General features: G+C 35.6%; 1 protein-coding gene across 8 annotated transcripts; it reads right to left on the bottom strand.

Moving 5' to 3' along the window:
• Window positions 1–150: 150 nt before the first annotated feature.
• Window positions 151–25,628, bottom strand: LOC140752175 (uncharacterized). Of its 8 annotated transcripts, none has more exons than XM_073086377.1 (6): window positions 25,199–25,628; window positions 24,037–24,215; window positions 5,699–5,958; window positions 4,991–5,236; window positions 3,595–3,700; window positions 151–1,075 (listed from the first exon to the last, which is right to left on the bottom strand). In XM_073086377.1, exons 1-6 carry the CDS (start codon window positions 25,315–25,317, stop codon window positions 1,041–1,043), a joined length of 945 nt encoding a protein of 314 aa, XP_072942478.1. In that variant the 5' UTR covers window positions 25,318–25,628; the 3' UTR covers window positions 151–1,040. The 8 variants fall into 8 exon arrangements, with proteins under 8 accessions (XP_072942478.1, XP_072942480.1, XP_072942473.1 ...); XM_073086379.1 differs by having other exon boundaries at window positions 5,000–5,236; XM_073086372.1 differs by lacking the exons at window positions 24,037–24,215; window positions 25,199–25,628 and adding exons at window positions 8,947–9,428; window positions 11,633–11,786.
• Window positions 25,629–25,697: the final 69 nt, after the last annotated feature.

Below are 25,697 nucleotides of genomic sequence, written 5' to 3'. Positions count from 1 at the left end.
GAAAGTATATTATGACGTTTGCAATATTGAAAAAAAACGAACCAATTATCCTGCAGATTTAATCTTACGGCTTTACCCCAATGCCGATATTACCCCCACCTACCTAACAGCTGTTTACCATTCTACACCGGAAAAAATAAAACAAAAACATGTAATAATAATCGATCTATTAACAATAATTTATTACAGTAATAAAACTCACACTTTATTGACAACTTCGTATAACACTCAGTGCGTCCACAGTAAACTCTACTTACATAAAATAATGAACTATAATTACATCAAATTATTTACATTGGTATTACCAGAGTTCTCACTCACACTGTTATTGCAACACTATCGCAGTATATTCAAAGGCTTGAGATCTCGTTGCAAGACCGCTTATGACATACAATTAAATTATAATCTTGGCCAAAATTCCCGCACACAAAAGAAACTTCAAAATTGGGTACATAAATGCTTTTACGCGTGTCAACGCTTTCTGAATGTACTTCAAAATATTCTTCTTTAAAGGGCATCAAACATTTTTGTGTGGCAACTCGCGTACCTACAAAGTCCGCCATTTTTAAAAGAAAAATGAGTTGTAACGGCCAGTGATAATACTTGTGTCGATCGATGACTTAAATGATCATATTTTTTATTATTTAGTGATAAAATTTTGTAAGCATACTTTTTGAGATATTTCAGTTAAAAACCGTAGAAGTAAAATAAATAAACTTAAATATTTTATCATATTATATTATATTTCATCACTGAATACTTTTTATTGTAATTATGTAGGCTATCAATTGACAGTAATTTTAAGACTGATTTGCGAACCGAGTTTTGTTTTCAAAATGGCGAACTTAGTAGTTACGCTAAAAACTTTCAATGCCCTTCCCATCTTATCCTAAAACGCTAAGTTGGAGGGTAAGTTTCCTCTGCAATTTGTTACACAAACGCCTACAGCAGTATATTTCGTGTGGACGTTATTATTTGAGACAATCTGAGCAACCCTTACAACCGACTTGGCAAAACACATTATAAAATGGCGATCACTCTCATTGTAACACATTTGGTTTGTTGGCTGGTGGAGCTGAAACAATTAAAAAATAACAATTTAATAAAAAAATCAGTTTGTATGCCTTCATCAATATTCAATACTTTTGAAATGACGTAATAAAATGTATGAATGTAATGATTACATGTTGATTAGAAGTCGACGATTCGTAGCAGCGAGGTGCAAAATATATAGGTCATCTATGCTTCGAATGACAATACAATTTTTATGATATTATTGAGCTGATGTGCCCATAGAAACTGAAGTTGGAAAGGGGAACACGTTAAAGGCGACTAATAAATGCACCCATTTGGGGTCGTTGTTTGTTCTCATGGGTTTGATGAGATAAGGTCAAAATGAAGTGGTCACTGTCATTTTTGAAAACTTTTAATTTTTAATATTCTTTGACGACCCGCGGAGCGGTCACCTTATCGGTTTGACGGGCAGAGGGTTCCGGATTCAATCCCCGGCCAGACAGATATCTGATGAATTTATCTATATGCGAAATGCGATGCATTTGTATATATGTCCATGGCACCTATAGGAAGTCCTACGTGGGGCTATGAGAGTAGAAAACGTCTTTCTAAATCCAATATCAAACGGAAGGAAGTTCAAAAAAAAATATTATTATACAAGTTAACTATAGTACTACTTAAGGCTACACGTATTTTCCTCAACTTGCAGCAAATTAGTAATCACCGAAACGGTCTACTGATGTGCAGTTAAGGTAAAAATCACGAGGATAGCTAATTATATACACATTATATGCATGCGGAAGTTCGACCTCTGTGAAGGCATTGAATTTCCCTTTACGTCCTTTACAACGCACGGAAAACAACAGAGCTGAGAACCTTCATCAACTTCCTATATTAAACGGTAATGAACGACATCGAAGATAATTGATTTAAATGTAATACATTATTATATACTTTATGAAGTAATAGTGAGGAGATAAATTATTTATTTATCTATTAATTATGCTTGCGTTACGACGTTGTCCCTTATGTAGGTCAACGAGTTTATTCGGGGTCACATTGAATTCTATCAGCTGATTTAGGGTGCTACGTGATGAAATTTTGTTAAACCTTCTTTTGTTTGTTTAAGATTAATTAAGATTATTATTTTGTTTTTAATAATATAGGAGTAGCTGACGAGCATGCAGTCCACCTAATGGTAAGTGGCTACTGCCGCCCATGAACATCTGTAATCAACCCCAGATAGGATTAGATATTCCTACCTGAGGTCGGCGCAGGTCTACACAGTTGCGCCGCTACCCCTGAGGACTAAGCTGGAACACCTCGGAAAAGTCTGTCTCCCTTACCACACCCTTCAAACCGGAACACAGCAGCGCCTAACACTACTGTTATAAGGCAGGAATAGGTATGGCGGTGGTGCCGCCGGAGTCGAACCACAAAGGGTTCTACCACCTTCAATTACCACCTTTATTGTTCTAACCTTGCCTTTCATCAAATAAAAATAGGAAACGAGTACGAAGTAGTAGTAACTCCACCATCTACCTTCAAGTGTTTATTATAAAAAAAAATACTATTATTGTGCAGTGTACCAGACATATCCTTATTTTACTTTTAAGAAATTCTAATGTAAGTGAATGTATATTCTTATGATGCGTAACTCCACCATCTTCAAGTATTTATTATAAAAAAATGTTTTACTGCTATTGTGCCTAGTGACATATCCTTATTTTACGTTTAAGAAATTCTAATGTAAGTGAATGTATATTCTTATGATAATAAAGATATCTCAAACCTCAACTCGGGTAGATGTGGTCGGTTTTGGGGACTAAATTAAAATACCTCATGTAAATCTATGTATACCACTAACTCTAAATTTGAATAGCAAACATTCCAATGGGGAAAAAAAAACGAATGACAAAAAAGTTTTAGATACGAATTTGAAAATAAAATTTATTTTAAAAGCATTACACGTTTTTAAATTAAACATCTTTGACATTTAAATATTGAATTCTTTCTTGTTAATTATTCTATAGACCGATATGTATGCAAACATTTGTTCTCAGACAGGTGTATGAGGTGACTATTTGAATATTTTATTTTAATGGCAAAAAATTATAACATTTCGAAATTTCAAGAAGGTTCTAGAAATACTTCATTGTATTCGTGATTATTAATAAATTTTGTACCTCGAAAAACAACTATCGGCTTCAATTAGAACTGTGAACAATTTTACTAACCAGGTATAAGTATAATAAATAAAAACATCATCAAAATCGGTGAAGCCGTAATGGGGAAAAACAAATACGAATACAGAATTCGATCGATCTTTGTAAGCGATACTATATGCGTGTGTGTGTGTGTGTGTGTATGTGGACTAGGGGTCGGATATTATTAACATGAACTCGTTTGATTCCCGGCTAAGCAGTATTACTTGTTCATAAAATTCGCCTGCGTAATTACTTTCACTATTACTTATAGTCTTGCATTGGCCCATAAATGAATACTTGAAATTTCTTTCTATTTAAAGACGCTAATATTATTATAATTATTAATATATGGATAATCTATAATAAAGTTCACCTGGCGGCGGGGGCGCTGCAGTGGCGTTGTTGACGGCGGTAGTGGACGACACCGTGCTCGAAGTCAGTGGCGCGGGTGTCGGTGGCGCCGGCGTACTCATTTGCTTCTGGAAAACATATCATATTACTGAATTTAGCTTCCGGCAAAACTAGTAGAGCTACAGTCGTAGCCAGTGCGAAAGATTTAGAGGTGGAACTCCCTTGAAATTTAAACAATTGTTGTTCAGTTTTTTGGACTAGCTGAAATACTAATAATAATAAATAAAGAGTAAACACAAAATTTGAAATGTTGGCGTTTCTGTCACAACATACAGTCATTACTCGGATCTCGTCACGGGACGGTGTATTTATTATATTTATCTCGGGAGGACCTATTCAGAGGACGCGAGTGTGTGCGCTGCATCACTGTCGACCGGTCGCCAAGGGAAGCCGACGACACCACTCATCGGTATTTATACCTGCACTATTATCACTAGCGCACAAGGATACAAAATTACATTTCCTCATGACTTGAAAATCATACAATCGTGATCATCACAGTTGGAGCTTTGTGTGGTTAAACTCCAAAATAGCTTTAAGTACAATGGCGTAGTGTGGATAACTGCTTTAAAAATACGCTGACAAAAAAAAGTTCGTCAAGATTTTCCTACCCCTCCCATAACAAAATGCAGGCTACGGCATAAATTTGGAAAATTCCAGCCAGCCAGAGGCCAGCTTCGTATATTATCGATAATAATATAATATTATCGAAATAACAACCAATAGTTTTTTGTAAACAAACAATACAAGGACTTGATGATGGCATATAGTACTTATTATTTTGTTTACTTTGTTTTTGTTATTGAAGTAAGGTAAGTAAGACTTTTTTATTGAATATCCAGGTAGATGCTACTTCCGCCTCTGAAGGTCTGTAATCAATCCAAGATAGGATGAATTCTGTCTGTGGTCGGCAAATATACTTTGCTACTCATGTAATTCGTTGAAATACTTCGAAAATGTCTCTCCCTTAACATACCTGTCAAAACAGAACATATAGGCCCTTAACAATGTTATAAGACAGACAGGTGTAGCGGTAGTGCCCAGAGTTGAAGCATCATTAACAACCCATTACTGTCCCACTGCTGGGTACGGGTCTCCTCTCATAATGAGAAGGATTAGGCCATAGTCCACCGCGCTGGCCAAGTGCGTATTGGTAGACTTCATATACCTTTGAGATCTTTTTTATAAATCTCTCAGGTACGCAGTTTTCCTCACGATGTTTTCTTTCACCGTTTAGCAAGTGATAATTAATTTCTCATACGCACATAACTTTAAAAAATCACTGCTTATTACCAAAATATTCAAGAACAATAATATAATTAGTATATCTGTGTTTCTTTACATGTTAGATTACTTACAATACTCACATTGATCTGCTCAATCTTCATTTGCAACGCGTCGACCCTGCTCACGAGGGTGTCATTCAAGGAGGCCACCTGTCCCTTCAGGTCATCCTCTTGCTTCATACTGTTCGTAACGTTGGCTATCGTGTCGTTGGTCCTGACCTCCAGCTCGTGCAGGATCGCTTTGATGTCATCCACACCGGTCGATGTGGCCGCCGCTTGTGTTTTCGTCGTTTGTAGCAATCTTTCGAAGTCTTGCATCTGGAAGAAGGTGGTCACAATTAAAAGAAAAAATAAAAATGGTCCCGTATTAATTAATATTCCAATTAACCTTAGATTAGAGTCAGATAGCAACTTCTATTAGAAATAACGTGTGGCATTTCACAACAACTTATGACCAAATATTTTGAAAATTTAATCTTTCTTACTTAATTAAATGTAAATGCAACATGTACATCCGTAATGAATGCCCCACTTGTAAAGTAAGTTGTAAGTAATAGACGCCTTAATTTCTTGGCCTGCGCTTAGGTTTAGCTTAGATTCCTTTAGAACAAATATAATTATTAAAGGTATACATAAATGTGTCGTAATGGAAAATTCAGTACGCTGTTCTGGGAAAACATAGGAAGTCTCGTGATCACACGAGATTACCTTCGTAGCTGTCTTAATGCAACAGAAAAAATAGTATTGGAGTTGATATATTGTTTTTAATTAATTAATTACCTTCGACCCAAAATCTGCGACAGTGATTTGCAATTCGCCGAGCCTTTTCGGCATATCTGCAAACTTGGGCGCGGCGGCTAGCTGATCCATCACGGAGGTTAGATCTTTGGTCGCTTGCTCCATATTCTTGGACAGTTCCTGATACTGCAGCTCCAGCTTCGATAGCCTCGCGCTGAGCTCCGTCGTGTTCGCGCTCAGTTCTTTCGACGTCATGTGACATATTTGTATAGCGTCCCCTACGCTCGCGCTGCTCGTTGATACTGTTGACAATGGTTTTGATTAGATGATGGTTGTGACCTTGTTTTGTTGCGAACACTTCCGAGGTTGGTTGACTATCACAACTTTGCAACTACGCATAGATCTTTACTGTTATATCGCGGTCACAGTTGAATTCGTTGATATAAGTTGCAGTGGTACAGTCAGCACCAAGAGTCGATGATCAGATGCAGATTTTCAAAACTTACAAGCATCCTAAGATACGTATGTCGCTCAACAAAACTAGCACAAGAATTTAATGAACATCGTAAAACGAAAAGATTACTTAAGCATCCGATTTTCAAATATATTGAACACTGTTATTTTCAAAAATAAATCATCTTATCATCATATTTAGTGGTAGTCTTGATATCCGTTTAATGTAGGTATGCTACGGTTGTTAAAAATTTTAATCTGCGTCGAATGTGGCTGACTGTACAAATGCAGATTGATGTGCAAAGTTTCAAGATGTTTTAAGATAATTCTATGTCTTCTAAAACTACTCGATAAATAATTGATGTTAACAGAAACACATTCCTTAATTACATAGCAATATTTTTTACGTTGCGAAAGTAATTGTCACGTAAATTTCGCAATCTGAAAAACTGCCTGTCTGTGAATGTAAGTCATTTAGCGATTTCCTCATAAGGTTAATAGTGAAAGAGGTCAGAAGTAGTTAACCATGCCAAACATATTTTTAATTGGATTAAACATTGTCATTAAAGTGTCCACATTTACTTAAATAAAAATTAATAAGTATTTATGTGTGATTTTCCCAAGGTTGCTTTTGATATCGAATGGTATTAGATAAATATGAGAATTCATTTAATCGTGTAAGATATAATATGTTGATCGATTTTTGACGGTAATCGAGTTTAAAATATACCTACAAACTTTGCATAGAACTACGTAGGTCGACTGCCACCATCACCACACCCCGGCCACACCTATTTCTACCCACATAGTAGCATTGTTATACGCTGCTGTGTTCTGGTCAGAAGGGATACACATATATACGAAGCGTTCCAACTTAGTCCTCAGGAATAGAAACGCATCTGTGGCCGACCTCAGGCGGACTATCTGAAGTAGTCTGTGGTGTGTTGACGAAGGACTGTTAACTTGATAGTTATTGTTGACGCAATGGGGGGTTCAAACCTCTACATTTATTTATTTTTAATTTCGGGACCGCGGACGAGTGCTCTTAGCGTACCGGTGGTCCCTACAAAGGCCGTCCAGAGGGACACCGTGGGGTTTTAGCCGGTAGGAGTCCGGCATATCCTTTCCATTTGCCCCCGCTGCTGAGAGAAACAGAGAAACCCATGAAGGGCTTCCCCACGAAAAAAAAGGCGGACAATCTGGGGTTGATAATAGATGTACAATGTACATGACTGGAAGTTGACTCTAACCATCAGGTGGACCGCGCACTCGTTAACTGTTTCTATTATTACTATATAAAATATTGATCTGTTGCAGTGGTGGCTACAAGGTCAACCAATACAGGGTGGTAAAACACTTTGTGGGTCAATTGGTTGCGGTATCTGCCACGCCTGTATTTAGGTACTTTATTAATCATCATAACTACATTAAGTAGTTATGTCTTTATTTAGTTGTTTTTTTGTTTATAATATATTGTCAGACAAGTTTAATAGAAATCGGTACTTGTTAGTCTTTGAATAGCACAAACATGCATGTTTATATTTCAATTAGCACATACTTGGCTATTAATAATAATAAAAAAAAAATATTTCCAAGTTATGGAAAATATATTACTTCGGTACTTGTATCGTATAAAAATAGCGACTTAATTATAAGACAAATGTATATTTGGCTCCTTTCCTTATTATTTTTATATGATTTCTCCTACAGGTACCTACTTAATTAAGCTGCTCCAATGCAGCTTAGTAGAGAAAACCCTAAGATGTAACGGATTATGTTTCAATTAAATTATATCCTAACTAAAAATAAATTAATATATCTGTGTATCCAAACTAGCCAAAACCAATTAATAATAAATCTATATATCCAAACTAGCTGTGCCCCGCGGTTTCACTCGCGTTAAAAGAAATAACGCGAGACCGCGGGGCACAGCTAGTTTGGATATATAGATCTCCTGTGATAATACTTAACTTCTACCACCATGATTAGCTATATCTTTACCGATAACAATTTACCGAAAGCTATATATGTAAATTGATACCAAAGACATTCCACTACACAGTAGCAAGAGACCGGAAATGGAAATAAAGTGTCATCCACGACCACGACTCATTACCAATTGGGAGTAAGTGGATCTGAAATATGTCAACTGTCAATAAATTAGAAATGGTGATAGTGTAAAATGGGATTAAAGTTTTTGTATAAATTTCTTGGCAATGTCGACCCCATAGCCCCATATACTTATCTCTCTGCCTAAACCTTTAGTTGAAAACTAAATTATGTAAATCACGGAACAATAAAATAGATTTTATGTTCCGTAGTCAGTAGTGTAAAATTGAAAATACATAAATTAAATATGTTTCGTGGTAGTATCAATCCTAGCGCCCCATGTTTCTGATGAAGGGCTTATATAAACAATGTTTCTGGTTTTATATTATCAGTTTATCACTGAACGATGTTGACCCTCTCTCACCAAGCCTCATTTATAAAGTCTCATTAAACAACATAATGAGATAACCGTTTTGAAAAATAACAAGTTACCATGGTTAACTAAAGTCTCATTAATTCTATTTCCAGTGAATACGAGTACATACGTAAGATGAATCTCTAAATTATCTCTGATGAATCTGACATGATTTTAATGACGTCAATCGGAATATTAGTATTGACTTATCATTTACCATGTTAGGAAATGTTGATGAAAAGCACGTACATTTGAGTGGTAAATTCGAAATAAACAACATGACGCATGTAAACATCTGATAGATATAACGCGATTTGATGATAACAGCTACAAATTCATACGATACTAAAGTCAAGTATGATCGAGCACAAACCTCTATCCATTTCGGCGCGTAAGGAGATAATTTGTCGTCGGACATCCACGAAAAGCCATAGAACAGTTGCCGCGGAAACAACGCAAACACAAAAAGCCAGGGCGGCGGCGAGGCGGACGAACGGACGCGATCTCCGGCGGCGGGAGCTCCTGCGCGCCCAGGGCTCCCCCTCGTCGCTGGACGCGGACAGCAGCCTGCCTCCCCGGGCCCCGGCGCCGCTGACCAGCGCGTCCAGCTCCCTTCTCTTGCGCATCTTCTTCCCCACCCGCAGTGGTACCGTCGCGTGCACCGCGCTCTCCATTCCGCACCAAAACGCTACCGCGTACGCATCCGCCCCACACCACCCACCTCTTACACCGTCACTTTGGCTTGGCACTTTCACTTTTGAGCTTTACGCGACCGCCCAACGCAACGAGCGATTATGGAGTGACTGTCAAGTTCGCAGACAGCCGACCATGCAAACAGACTGTTCAGGCACGCACCTAGTTATCGATTTAAGGAAATACGTAAGGAGTAAATGTCACTGTGAAACGATGCGAGCATCTATCTGCGTTTACGACTAAGGTGGTTACTTTATTGCTTATTGGTCCTACATTACAATCAATAAACGTCGTTGACCCTTCAGAGTGTCGACCTGAATAACAAACAGACCTAATTTAAGTGCCGCGTAGGTATCTTAAGCAGGAGGTCACTAATTGCACTATTCATTAAGAACTATCATGCGTGTACGTGCGAGCAAATACTGAGAGTATTAAGGACAGATATTTTCTAGACGGTAAATGGTTAACGTAATGATGACACACGGAGAGTGGCTTATATTGACCAAATTGTAAGTTTACGCTTATATGTAGTCATTTGTAGTTTGACATTGAATGTTAAGCGATCGGTCTGCCAACCTTGATCTTGCTTTACGGTTGTCTACAAAAGGAAGAAAAGTATAAGTAGAAGGTTATGCACGTTACGAAAATAAGTGCCAGAAACATAAATACTAAGTAGGCATCTATGTTGCTTCTCGTTTGTTTTGGCGACTATTATTATTTAAATCTTTAATATTGAACTACCTACTATTTGAACCGAAGAAATCAATCATTTATTTTGCTATCATTTAGAACGAAGTTAGCATAGTCAATATAGACAGAACATTAAATTTTACTGAACACATTTGAATTCAAACAATTGTATGACGTGATGTTAACATTATTGTCCCAAACAGTCCTCATTAAAAAGTCCAATTAGTCTTAAGGTCAACGTTACAATATCGCGTCACGGCTATAGTTGTAAACATTTACTTTGTCTACATTCCATGAATGTATTGTAAGTACGATTGAATTGAAACAAATAAGATAAAACGAAAAACGTAAGCTGCCTTACATATAAGGGTACCGTCGTTGTCCTCAGGTCTGGTAAATACATCTATGCTCGGTATTAGGTAGAACTCTTGTTCTATATGAAGTTTATTACAGATGACGATGCCCACGGGCGGCTATGACGACTCACCATCAGGTGGACTACATGCTCTTTTGCTATGTTAATACACCAGCTGCGCAGGCGCATGCTATGGGACGATATGTAGAGGGTTCGGATTTGACCTCCGTAAAGAAATGTTTGTTATTGAGAGAATATTTCTTATGGCAGGCTAAATGCTAAGAGTTGAACTTTCAGTTCGGGATGTCTGAATACTCATGCCAATTATATTTACTGAATTATTTGAAATATAATGTAGATATTATCTAAGTTACATTTAATAGTATTTATTCACTACTAATTTTGGTTTACAACTATTCTTCGCGACAACATATAAAAATCATAATATTTGTCGCGGCATAACTTCTCTTTGAGAAGTCTGTTAAAAACAAGAACAATATGGTATAAACATGAGCGTTGAAAGGTGCAACCTTTATTCAGAAGTACATAAGTAATACTAACACATATAAGTATGTGTACTTAAGCGTCTTGGTGAAACAATACCAGCTCGAGTCGTTACACTTGGACAAAAGGGTTTCGACTGCGCCCCCTTAGCCTGATGAAAGTACAAGTACATAAGTATTCGTAAGTTGAAAATATTAGGAACAGCGTTGCATATTTTGAAAAAATGAGACGTTGTTCCTAGTCCTAGTTCCTAGTCTAGTTGTATATTTAACCGACTTCAAAGAAGGAGGAGGTTTCTCAATTCGACTGTATATATGTTTTTTTTAGTATCTTTATGCATGTGTCCATTTAGAATAACATTAATTTCAATATTAAATAAGAGTTACTTTGTTAGTTATTTTAACTTTTTGTAGTCTCATTTGATACAAAATTATCTACTTATTACACACACAGTATGAAACTGAAGTGATAAGATAAATGAATAGATGACGCGTTCGTTTAGGTGTGATACATTCGCGTACTATAATATCGACCTACGGGACACGGTAAGGGCGCGTTGAATGAACACCGCGCATGCGCGCCAGACCTGCGACACCACGCCAAATGACCCTTGTAAACCACCCTCAATAAATAAACAATAACCACGACCACTAAGCCAATAACTTACAGATAGATACTTGCAAAGATCACAGAACAAAACACACTGCCCTAAATCCAAAAAAGTATATCGCGAAGAAGCCACAACTCTAATTAAATCCGATCGCGAAAAGGCAAAGGCTTATCATCAAAGAACATAAATTCACCAATTCTGACTCACGAGTACAACACTAACGTTACCACGTATCACGTATCCTATAAACACTTTCAAAAAGTTAGTTTATCGTTAAAAAAGGCAAAAAATTGAGCTCACGAACTGTCTAAAAAGAGGTTCGGACAAGAACTGACTTGACGTCACGGAGCAGTTTCTTCACGCATGCGTGGTACGGCTGCGACAGAGGAAACATAGGATCTAGATAACAATGATTCATGAGACAATGTCCTTAAAACGAGATGTCAAGAAAACAAGTCTTTCAAGTATGCCGTCGTCGAGAGAACGTCCTGTGATATTATTTGGGTGCTTCAAGATGACACGCAACCCACATAGAGACTACCTACTTGATAAGAGATAACCTTATAGGTAGGAAATTCTTTTGGTGCTTACGAAAACATTTTAAATATTGTGATATTTCGTTTTCTTTACAAGAGATAGATACTAAGTACTGAAAATTATCTTACTATAAAAATTATCCGCAAATATTTACCTTCTTTTGAAGCTATTAAAAGATTATATAAGTATTTATTACCATCATTTTTATTAAAACCAGTGGATACGAGAGAAGCCAAGGAGAGAGAGCAGCAGGAGAGATATAGAACAAACTTATATATAAACTAGGTATCGCTTGTGTGCGCTCGCTGCTAAAGCAGCTCGCGAAACGGTTGTCTTCTTTTGTTTTGCGTGCAAAATTTTTTTACATTTTTTACATTTTTTCCCCTATATTGAAGTTTTATTCATTCTGTTTGGGGCTGTTTGGAAAAGATATGAGTTAATATTTGCAAAATACCAAGAATGGTCGTGATTTTTTTGTCTATAAGCCATACATTTTAAAGACATAATAAGGAGACAAAAGCTTGAAATATTACATACAAAAATAACTATTTATAAAAATTGTTATTTCTTGTATGACAACACTAAAATATTTTTTTACCAAAATGTGTAGTCTATTAGTACATACAAACGCGTCATACATTATTTCTATATATTATATTATCTATATTAATTCTATACTTATAATAAATCTGTAGAGAGGTCAATTCTGTACAAGAAATATATTTCCAAAATAACTATCAGGGGGTATTTAGGGATCGATACTGATGTCAAGAATGCAATCATTAAAATTTTTGTCTGTCTGTCTATATAACCGTTATAGAAAAAAAAACTACTCGACGGATTTTAACGAAACTTGATACAATTATTTTTCATACTACTGAGCTGGTTATAGTATACTTTTCATCACGCTACAATCAATAGAAGCAGAGCAGTGCAGAAAATATACCTCTTACATTATATCCTTCTTTTGTAAATCGTATATCATATTTATACTGTCCATCCTTTCAAAATATCCAAATATACCTAATAGATTATGGCCCTTCTTTAGTAAATCTTATATTTTACCCCTCTTTTAAAGTCACAAAAATGTTGAAGATTAATACATTTTGTATCCTTTACTTGACTACATACTACATCCACAAAATCTGTGTCTGTGTCTGTTAATAAATAATTATACATTAATACGTAAGAAGAGAATCTAACATCTTACGCCCCTTCCTGCTATGTGCATGGTAGGGCTACACTCCAAAAAGAATAATCACGGATAAAATTCATATAGGTAACTTAAGCCACAAACAATTTAACACATACAACCAATTAAACTCAAATAAATAGAATACTCCAAAACTCAAGTCATAAAAAAATTTCAAACCAGTTATTGCTTTCTCAACATACCAATAAGTTAGCTCATTAAGATTAAATCATATACATTTTTAAACGACTCATAAATTAATTCCGAAATATATACTTATAAACCCTGTAACCGATTTTTTGTATGGCAGCACTGAAATATATTTTCACCCAAATGTTCAAACCATAGATATATTATCCTACTGACGTAGGGTTCAAACTGTTAGTAGCTAACAACGCCACGTATTAGGTAATAACTTCAAAAGGAGACAACAGTTTTAAATATTACATACAAAGATGCATGCGTATAAAAAATATTATTTTGTGTACGGCACCACTGATTTTTTTTTACCACAATGTGAAATCTATTGATACCTACAAACGCATCGTACATTTTAATGTTGTCAAAATATACAACAGCTTGAAATATTTAATAGAAAATACATATGTATGAAAATTATTATTTTTTGTATGGCCACACTAAAATATTATTTTATAAAAATGTGCAGAATATTAGTACCTACAAACGCCTCATACATTCTAATGATATCAATAGAAGGCAACAGCTTGAAATATTGCATACAAAAATACATATACATGAAAATTATTATTTTTTGTATTGCAACATTAAAATATTTTTTTACCAAAATGTGCAGTTTATTAGTACATACAAACACGTCATATATTATAGGGTTGTCAAAAATATACAACAGCTTGAAATGTGACATACAAAAATGCATATGTATGAAAATTATTATTTTTTGTATGGGAACACTGAAATATTCTTTTACCCAAATGTTAAAACTGCTAGTATCTACAAACGTCTCTTACATTGGAATGACATCAAAAGGAAACAACAGCTTGAAATATGACATACAAAAATGCACTTGTATGAAAATTATTATTTTTTATATGGCAACACTGAAATATTTTTCCAAAAATCTGTACAGTCTATGAGTACCATTAAACGCCTCATACAGAAAACTGACGTTTAGTGATGCTGGGCATGGTGGTGGTGGTCTTTAAAGGGAGACAACAGCCCGAAACACCATATACAAAAATACAAATGTATGAAAATTATTATTTTTTGTATGGCAACACTAAAATATTTTTTAATCAAAATGTGCACAATATTAGTACGTACAAACGCCTCATACATTCTAATGTTACCAATACAAGACAACAGCTTGAAATATTACATACAAAAATACATATGTATGAAAATTAATATTTTTTGTATGGCAACACTAAAATATTTTTTTACCAAAATGTGCAGTCTATTAGTACATACAAACGCGTCATACATTATAACGTTGTCAAAAATTTACAACAGCTTGAAATGTGACATACAAAAATGCACATGTTTGAAAATTATTATTTTTTGTATGGCAACACTGAAATATTTCGTTACACATTGGTACAGTCTATAACTGCCATTAAGCGCCTCATACAAAAAAATGACCTCAAATGGTGGTAACAGCCTGAAATCTTCGATAATCCTGTAGAAAATGCATTTGTATGAAAACATTTTTTTTGTATATGGCAACATTGTATTTTCGATTTTTTACATAGGGTCCATTTGAAATAAAAAATATCTCCCATACATAACTTATATGCTCTGTCTACGGTTTCCGCCCAAGTACTCAAAAAGTGAAAATCGTGAAAAAAAATTCTGTATCCCAGTGTTGCCAGTTGATTAAGATGAAAATGGTCAAATGTCATTACGGCGCCCAATAAAAATAGTCCTGTGAAAAAAATTCATTAAAAATATTTATCCTTCTACTTTTTACATTTTTGAATGAAAAGTTCCAAAAAATGTATGAACGATGAAAAAAAAACTTTACCTGGCAACACTTCGAGTCGAGCTCCATGACCACCCGATACAAAGCGACTCGCTCAAATGTTGCCAACCTCAAAATATTTCACTTCGAAAAATGCATTTTTTCGTACATTTTACAAAATGACTGACACAAGGTGCGCCATCTGATTAAAAAAAATAATATTGCCATATGATAAAATTGAGGATACAATCCGGCCAATAAATCAAAAATATCGAAAAAATATTAATAAAACCACCGCGCTACGACCCCACAAACACACTTCGAAAAATGAAAGATTTCAAAGTCAATTATCTCGGCGGCCATCTTGTTTTTCCATTTTTTTCTAATTTTATCGTAACAGTCGTCCCACAATTAGTCGAAAATGACACCAATCTCAGATAGGCGCGCAGAATAAAAAAAAAGTTGAAAATCGCAGGAGGGCCGCCATCTTGAATTTTGTATGTTTCCCATTTTTCCTATAACCACCATAATATACCGAAAAAATATCTCATACATTATTACTACCCCCCACCAATAGTTTAGGCTGGGCTACTCGAAATGTCAAAAAAGTGAAAAAAAATATCTAACTCCCAGTGTTGCCAGTTAATTTGGATGAAAATGGTCAAATGTCATTACGACCCCCCTGACAAATACCCATGTAAAATATTTTTATTAAAAATGTTTCTCCTTCTACTTTTTACATTTTTGAATGGAAAGTTCCAAAAAAAGTATGAACGAAGAAAAAAAATCCTAAACCTAGCAACACTTCAAGTCACGCTCCACAACCGCCCCATACAAGGCGATTCGCTGAAATGTTGCCAACCTCAAAATATTTCAATTCAAAAAATGCGATTTTTCATACATTTTACAAATTGCCTGACGAACGATCCGCCATCTGGTTAAAAAAATAAATAAATCCGATTTGGTAAAATTGAGCATATATCCGAGAAAAAAAACGAAAAAAATCAAAAAAATATTTAAAAAAACACATCAGTGCCACCCCGCGAACACACCTCGAAAAATGAAAAATTTCAAACTCAAGTATCTCGGCGGCCATCTTGTTTTTTCAACTTTTTCTAATTTCATCGTTTCAGTCGTCCGCAAATTAGCCGGAAACGATACCAATCTTGGATAGGTGCAAAATAAAAAAAAAAGTTGCCTAATCCAGCTCGGCCGCCATCTTGAATTTTGAAAGTTTCAGATTTTTCCCATAGACACGGAGGCAAACAAAAAATTCCACTCCTACATCAAACCCACCCCCCACCACTCCTTCAGGTCGAGGAAGTCGATTTTACGTAAAACTGAAAAAAAAATCCAGCGGCCAGTGTTGCCAGTCGACATCGAAGAAAATGGTCAAATGTCATTACGACACCCAAAAAAAATATTCCTGTGAAAAAAGTTCATCAAAAATATTTCTCCTTCTACTTTTCATATTTTTGAATGAAAAGTTTGAAAAATTGTAAGAGTGGGGAGAAAAAAACTCAAACCTAGCAACACTTCGGACCGAGCCCCACGACCGCCCCGAACAAACCAAATCGCTCAAACGTTGCCAACCTCCGAATATTTCACTTCAAAAAATTCGTTTTTTCGTACATTCTACAAATCGCCTAACAGACGACCCGCCATCTTATTGAAAAAAAAATTAAATCCAATTTGGCAAAATCGAGGATATATCCGAGAAAATTTTAAAAAATGGCAACAAAATATTAAAAATCCCAAGAGATACGACCTCCCAAAAACACCTCGAAAATTGAAAAATTTCAAACTCAAATATCTCGGCGGCCATCTTGGTTTTTCATTTTTTTCCAATTTCATCGTAATACCCACCCGAATAATATTCGAAAAAGAAACAAACATCAGCATAAAGTCAATAAATAAAAAAGTTAAAATTTTTAAATCGGCCGCCATCTTGAATCTATGGCATCTCATATTTTTCCCTTTGCCTCGGGGGGGAGAGGAGAAAACCCGCCATAGACAACAAAGTCGCTCCTAGACGGCAACATGGAGAACGGCATGTCAGTCAGTCAGTGGTAAGTTCAGGATTATATATATATAATATATAACACACTGTGTTTTGTCTCGAGTTCTATTTTTCAGAACTTTTCTGACACTCTACCGTGTTTCAACATTGTTTCTAGATTACTTATAGATTACTTATTATAATTGTAATGTATCTAAAAAATTAATTGTAATTAAATAAATAAGTCTTTGTTACTTTAAATAAACAATTACATTATTATTATTATTATTTGAGTACGTTGTTTTTATTCTCCCTTCAAAGGGGTATAATCCATCTGCGCGGGCCTTAGCCAAGCGTAGAAGGAGGAGACTTTTACAAATCTAAGAACTTACGCGTGATCCGACAGGTATTAAGGATGGCGGCTTTTTGTAGAAGTGATTGTGTGTATGGTGGCATCTGTAATGTGTTGAGACTGATGTGTAAAGTTTTGGGAATGACACCTGTTGTCGAAATTATAATTGGGACTGTTTTGACTGTGTTGACTTGCCATTGCCTTTTTATTTCTATCGCTAATTCATTGTATTTGGCCATTTTTTCTGTGTGTGTACTTACTAAGTTGTGGGTGTTACATACAGCAATGTCTACTATGAAAACCGTCTTATTAATTTTATCCAATAATGTTATATCCGGTCTGTTGAAATGTACTGTTTTGTCGGTGATGATTGTTCTGTCCCAATAAATTTTATAATTATTATTTTCTAATATAGTGTCAGGTATATATTTGTAATATGAGATTTTGTGTGGTATAAAATTATGTTTGTGTGCTAGGTTTTGATGAATTATTGCTGCTACTTGATCATGTCTGTGTTTATAATCTGACTGAACTATGGATTTACAAGCGCCTGTAATGTGTTGTATTGTCTCAGGACTGCTCTGACATCGCCGGCATAGATCATTTAATATGTTAGGGTTTTTGATTATGTGTTTCTGATAATTTCGAGTGTTTATAGTTTGATCCTGAATTGCCATCATGAAAGCCTCTGTTTCGGGGAAGAGCTCACCACGTCGCAACCATTCATTTGATGCTGCCTTATCAACGTGTGGCTGTTGTAGATCTTTATAGTGCCTTCCGTGCATAGACTTTTTCTCCCATGTAGCAAGTTTGTCTGATATATTTACTAATTGTTCATTGTGTTGAGGTGTTCTATCGCAAAGGTTGAGTGGTGTCAGTCCAGTATCTGCTGCAGTAATTACTTTATGTAGATTCGATTTTAGAGTTTGGTCAAAGAAGAAAGTGCGTAAAGATGTTATTTGTTTATTATGTAAATTAACCACGTCTATAATTCCTCTTCCGCCTTCGATTCTGGGTAGTGTTAGCCTTTGTACACAGGATCTGGGGTGATATTTTCGATGAGTTGTTAAGGACGTGTTAATGTTCCGTTGAATATTCTTGAGTTCTGTCTGTGACCACCTAATAGTTCCAAATGAATACGTTAATAAAGGTATAGCATAAGTGTTCAGTGCTTTAATTAAGTTGCGCGCGTTAAGTTGAGAGCGAAGAACGATGTTAAGCCTATGTTGAAATTTCTTTAATATGTCCTTTTTAATGACTTTATGATTAATTTTTTGATTTTGTTGAATTCCTAAATATTTATACGAAGTGTTATGATCTAGTGATTCTATAATTTGTCCTGAATCTAAAGTGTAATCATTTTGTACTATTGTGCCATTTTTAACTGTTAGGGTTTTACATTTATCTACACCGAAATTCATTTGGATATCTTTTGAAAACGTCTGGGTGGTGTCTGCTAAAGCATGCAGAGATTTGGTGTTATTACTGTATAGTTTGATATCATCCATGTACATTAGATGTGTGAGTGTTGTCTGACTTTGATTGATTTTAACGCGGAACCCGGCTTTTGATTTGTTTAACATATAGGAGAGAGGGTTAAGGGCTAAACAAAACCACAATGGGCTAAAAGCATCACCCTGGAAGATGCCTCGCCGAATAGGAATAGAAGGAGTATGCGGTGTGATTTCAGTTTCATGTGTTTTTAGTTTAGTAGACCAGTGACTCATGGCTATTTCTAAGAAGGTTATTATTGTTGGGTGTATTTTATAATGATTTAATATGTATATTAACCAGGAGTGCGGTACAGAGTCAAACGCCTTTTGATAGTCGATGTACATTATACTAATATCCTTTTTCTGTGTATAAGCAGTGTTCATGACGACTGCGTCTATTACTAGTTGTTCTTTGCAGCCTTGGCTCCCTTTTCTACACCCTTTTTGTTGCTCTGCTAGTATGTTATTTTGTGTTATGTGTTGGTAAACAATGTCTGATATGCACCCTGTAAGTATTTTGTAAATGGTCTGTAAGCAAGTAATTGGGCGATATTTTGAGGGATCTGTGGTGTTTTTATTTTTAGGAATCAAGTAAGTGACGCCCTGCATTATATATTCCGGTATTGAATGTGGATTACTTATGAAATTGTTAATATGTTTGTGTAATATAAGATGAGTTGCTGTAAACTGTTTGTACCAAAAGTTATGAAGATTATCGGATCCTGGACATTTCCAGTTATGAGATTTTTTAAGAACTTTCAAAAATGTGTTTTCTGGGATGTATTCATAAGACATTGGACTTATACTTTCTAGGTTTTCTAATTTAATCCATCTAGCAGACGCATTATGCTCAACAGAACTAGCCCAAATTTTGGACCAATACTGACACATTTCTTCTTCTGTTGGTTTTACATTTACGTTTCTATTATTAATATTAGTGTTTGATGAATTAATTTGGGGTGTGTTTAAATTAAGCTCTCTGTAAAATACTTTCTCGTTATTAATGAATTGATTATTTTGTGTTTTTCTTAAGTTACAAATCAAGTACCTTTTAAGTCTACTCGCGAACGCATTAAGTTTTTGTTTCATTGTATCTAAAATCAATTCTGGTGTATCATTGGGACCTTCGTGCTTGGAATGAATTATATATTTATTTTTTATATCCTCTATCTTTTTATCTAGCTTTCTACTTCTATTTCCTTTTATGTATTGTGTCATTCTTCCTATCTCTTTTCTGAGTAGCTGTATTTTATTTTCAATTCTTCTTTGCCATGATGGTATGTTTTGCTTGCCATTGCGGTGTAGTGTATTTGCAGTTTCCCTAATTTTTGTACCATTACAAACAGCAGCTGTGTAAGCTGCACTATAAATTATCGTCTGTGTTAATGTGAAATCATGCTCAATTGATATATATTTTGGCAGTAAGTTAGTATTTATATAACGAACTATAGAAGATAATATTTTACAAGGTTTTTGCTTAGGTATGCGGGGTCGATTAACTGGGTTAGAATTTTTAAACCGGTCTAATGTTTCTTTGAATATATTATCTATGTTTGTGTAGTTTAAATTTAGTGTAGATGAGTTGAGATAACGAGAACGAGATACATTTTGGCAATTACGTGAGGTATTTTGTGTATTTGTATGACTAACTTCCGTTTCTTCGTTATTATATGTGTTATTTAAATTGATATTATTTTCTGATGTAGTTACATTTATGATATTTAATTGCTGGTGAGTTCTTCTTGAATTTTGTATCTCTTTAGCTATTTCCTGAAGTCTACTTTCCGGTATATATTTATTGTGTATGATAGATCGTGTCTGGTCTGAGATATGTTGTTCAGAAAGATCTGAAAGTTGGGGATATATATCAAGAAATTTGTTCCTAAGCTGAGATCTATAGGCAGTCCTGTTTGTTTCACATTCTGTTATTTCGTAATAACATCTTATTAGGGTCTCATTCATTTCGTTGGACCACTTCATTCTTCTGCGTTGTGTGTTTTGGCTACAGTCTTGTGTTTGTGTTTGCAGATTGGGATGAGTTTGAATGTATGTGCTAACTTCTGACTTTATTCTTTCTAAGGTTTCATGGTCCAGTAGCTTGTTTCTTACGATAATTCTTCTTTGATCTCCCACTCTTTGCTTGGAAGAATTCATGTGTGGAAATTTACTATTAAATTCGGTGTGTAAGGTATCTAGGTATTGCCGCGTATTTGTCTCCATATTTGTTGCTATTAGGTAAGTGCGCCAAATAAATTGGTTCATCTCTGTTGTCCACTTTTTTCGCGCACATTTGGTGTCAGCAATGGGTACGGGATTACTGGCTTGCGCCTCCTGTACAACATTCGCTGACAGAGGTGGGGTTGAAGATGGGCTGGTATTAACTGATTCAACCACAGACACTAAGTCGTGATTAAAATCTGCAACAGTACTATACTGGGCAGAAGTTTGCGACACGGTGTCCCCCCCAGAATACGTGGGACTGCCCGAGCTTGATGGCTCGGGGCGGGATTCTCCATCGCGATTCGCTCCGGTACCCGCCTGGGGTAGTTTATTACCGCTTCTTAGACGCATCGCATTCTACTGTTTTACTATTGCTCCGTTAGTCTTAGGTAAGTATTTAGCTGAAAGCTGCCTAAGTCCGCCCCTCACGTGGCCACTGGTGTTTGGGCCGGACGTGGAGTTAGGTTTGTGAGGGGCTTATTATTATTATTATTATAGTGTTTTGAATATTGTATATTTTGTATTATTCACAGTTAAAGGCGATAACGCGATATGCTAGTGCGATATATGTCTCCTGCCCGTGCCTATTTTATTGTTTATGAATAAAGAGCACGTTTGCTTCTTGTTTTTTCTCTGCAAGAATGATGGTATATAGTACCAGAATAGTATTAGCAGAAAGGTGCAACCTCTAGTCTTAGAGTATTGAACTTAATAGTTATATTTAATAGAGTAACTGACTTGCTTATCAGATATTATCTGATTGCACAAAAAGATTAATATCTAAACCTTGAATATTAGATTGATTAGCGACATCTTTAATATAATAATTATGTACCTACATGTTGCTCGTGCTTTTGGATTTCACGATTGCACGCCTACGTCAGTAACAAGTAGAATTAACGGTAATGGACATACTGCGAATAATAGTATCAGCCATAGTTACATGAGATAGGTAACATCCTCATCTTGCTTAGAAGTTGGACACTGGCAGAAACCTTCTTACGAAATTATTCATCTACTACATGTGATCAAGCCAAGATCAAACATACGCAAAGCCGAATGTAGTGCCTTTTTTTTTAATAATATAAGAGCAGCAGACGAGCATGCAGTCCACCTGATGGTAAGTGGCTACTGCCGCCCATGGACATCTGTAATCAACCCCAGATAGGATTAGATATTCCTACCTGAGGTCGGCCACAGATGCGCCGCTACCCCTGAGGACTAATCTGGAACGCCTCGGAAAAGTCTGTCTCCCTTACCACACCCTTCAAACCGCAACACAGCAGCGCTTAACACTGCTGTTATTAGGTAGAAATAGGTGTGGCGGTGGTGCCGCCGGAGTCGAACCACAAAGGGTTCTACCACCTTCAAAACCTGCCTACGACAGCACTGAGAAAAATACCTTTCTAAAAGATACTTATGGCAGCAGTGGCTGATCTCGGCATTTGCTATATTTTTTTTCTAAAATTGAAATAGCCGACGATCATGCAGTGCGCATGATGATAAGTGCTCACTGCCGTCACACCCTTGGACATCGGTAACCAACTCTACAGGCGCGATGGCACCATAAGATTTTTGGGTCTCGAGAAATTCGCTTAAGGATATTAGACCACGACTTTCTAACGCGTTTTAAATGAACTCGTATATCTTAGTATTTATTGTAAAGTCTGGCATAACCTCTCCGCTACCACTGCGGCAGAGAGGAATCCATGCAGGGTTTTCCCACGAAAAATCTCGGTCTCGGACGGACGAATTTAGGGGGATGGAACTCGGACGGACGGATTTAGGGGTGGAGGGGGTCATGTGACCCCTGTGACCCCACCCCCAGGGACCATATATAGAACAGGGGTTCTATCTCAAGCAGATCAAGGACGCGATGCCATTATGGTGGAACTAAGATTGTTGCCTTATATAAATGACACAATCACCACTTTTATAAAATTTCAGTCAGTAGGATAGGTATGATGCTTGTATCATATACTAACTTATCACACATTGACCTTAATTAATATTTAAAACTTCGCGCATCATACATTAGCACTCGTGTAATGTATAGAACCGGTTGGGCATGGTCTAAATAAAAACTATACCTATAATATTATAAACTTGAATCTACCGAATCTTTTCACTCTGCACCACGTCGTGCATACTCGTCAAAGTCGGCAATAAATATTGACAAGTTGTAAGAACAAAATGTTACAGTTTTGTGAATGATGGAAAAGGATATGATTAGACTAATATTATCGGGGAATTGAAACATTTTAGTTTGTAACTGGCACACAAGATACGCGGTTTTAACCCAGTTATATGGATCGTGGTCACAGGAAAACGTAATATAAACCCTCCTTCCCCCAAGCTTACATAAGCATTAGAACATAGAACCTTAATTAATATTAATGAATTTTAATAACAAAATATTTCAGTTTTGTAAATGAGAGAAAAGTAATATTTTAACTCCCTTTCCTTTATGCATGGGACATACGTAAACATTGTAATGAAGAACCTACTAAATTTCAAATTAGAAATTAGAACAAATATTTTTTATGAAAAAGTTAAACTGATATCATTAAAAAAAATACGTATTCAGATTTTCCAGTCCCCAAGTCATCAAAAATAACCATATCAAAGAACCCACCTCAAACATATGTTGAAGTTTAGTTGGCTATGTAATACTTTATTAACCCCACACCCAAAGCAAGTTATATTATGATTACCCATAATAGTAAGAACAGTTACTCATTACAATAATAAACATAATTGTACTGTACATGATAATCACTGCTGTATCTTATGTTGGTAGTCCTAAATAAATAAATAAGTAAATAAAAATATATAAATATTCATTTTAATTAATTTGTAAAGAGATATTGATAACTTACCACTGGTTATATCATATCTCATTGTGGACACCTGGTCGTACAGCGCTGCACAGAGCCACGTGAGCATCAGCAGCCATAGTACTAGAGTCCCTCTCACAGCCCAGCACAGAGCACACTGCACTTCTGCACCAAAGCTGGGCTCAGGGGTCCTAGGTTGCGAGCCACGGTTGCGCTCTTTCCTGGAAAAGATTTTACATTAGAAGAAGTGCAAGTAGTAATATGTATCATACAATAAGACTAAACAAAATGTAGTTGAGTACTTTTAAAGTATGTTTTTATACAATTTTTTATGTTTTAGACATTAAATTTGGAATCAGTAAAGAATTTAAAGTAACAATGTGTTAGGTAGGAAGTGTATTATAAAATAGTCATTTATAATCATTAATTTGTCAATTGTAGTGGATCTACTGTAATGAAGTCTTACATATTTTCTTAATAGAATAAATAAGACATGCACTAAAAAACATAATCCCTTCCTTGGCGGTCGGTAACAATTGAAATTTTTTGTTAAAATAAATTGTTTTTGTACTTGTAGTCAGACATTAATATGTAGGTTTAACTGTAGTTATTTACCATTGCATATAATTTATTGGCACAATCAAGAGGAAAATAGCATGTATTAAGTGTTTACAGCAGTGACGGACTAAGGTCATTGGAGACCCGTGCGGTTTGATGTATGGAGACCCCCAGTCTATAAAGTTGATTAGATTTTTACAAAAATAAAAAATGTCTCCTTGACTAAATTGCTTAAGAAACTAAGATTCCGGCCACCTTTTTTTTACTAATAACAGTGTAATATCAATTTAGAATATAGAAGTACAAAATTAAGTGTTTTCATAGCTAAGCAGCTATTACTTTCAGACCTTAGTGCAAAGGATAATAATATAAAAGAATAATTGAGGGTACATTTCTATCATGAAAATTAGACATCAATTAACATCAAAAGCAGTATAAAAATACAACAGTATAAAATATGTATTGTAGATGCTCATTGGAAACACAAAAGTGTTAGATTTTTTAATCTGTGGCGCGTTGCGAAAATACTATTTGATTTTCGAATTTATATATTTTTCAAATACGCATATTGTGGAGTTAGCTACGCCGATTTAGTATCTAGGTTTAACGACGTGTATTCAAATTTAAAATAATATTTCGGTCAAACCTTGTTATCTTCTTTTTCCGGTTGGGAATTATTTCTAGCTGCAAATCTTCCGACTCCTCATCGCTGGAAAGGTCGAGAAGCCTAAAATTTTCCTTATTTCCTTTTGATGCCAATGACATCTTTGTAAATTTATACACATGCCTTTTAACTAATTTATATCACGAGTAAATGTTTCTTAATTGTCGCTTAATCACTTTGTTTATTGTTTAGTAGAAAGGTATAAATACAAGGTTATCTAAAGAGCTCCAAAACACTGATTTTTTTCTTCAAAGATTTCACTATCTACACATAATGATAACTAAAAACGTTCACTGATTTCCTGTTTCATCGATACCTTAAATCTCGAGATAGAGTTAATAGATGGAGAAACAAATTCATTACATACACGCATTGTTTTAATTTTAAACTGTCACTTTGACACTGTCTCTGACTTGACATAGGTGAACGTGACAGTGACGGCGACTCCTTAAAATGTATTTTCATGACGTATCCAGACTTC

This window comes from Epargyreus clarus, unplaced genomic scaffold, assembly GCF_041222505.1.
Source record: "Epargyreus clarus isolate Ecla_fem2 unplaced genomic scaffold, WU_Ecla_fem_2.2 ptg000024l, whole genome shotgun sequence".
Lineage (NCBI taxonomy): Eukaryota > Metazoa > Arthropoda > Insecta > Lepidoptera > Hesperiidae > Epargyreus > Epargyreus clarus.
This window is presented reverse-complemented; position numbering and strand designations above follow the sequence as displayed.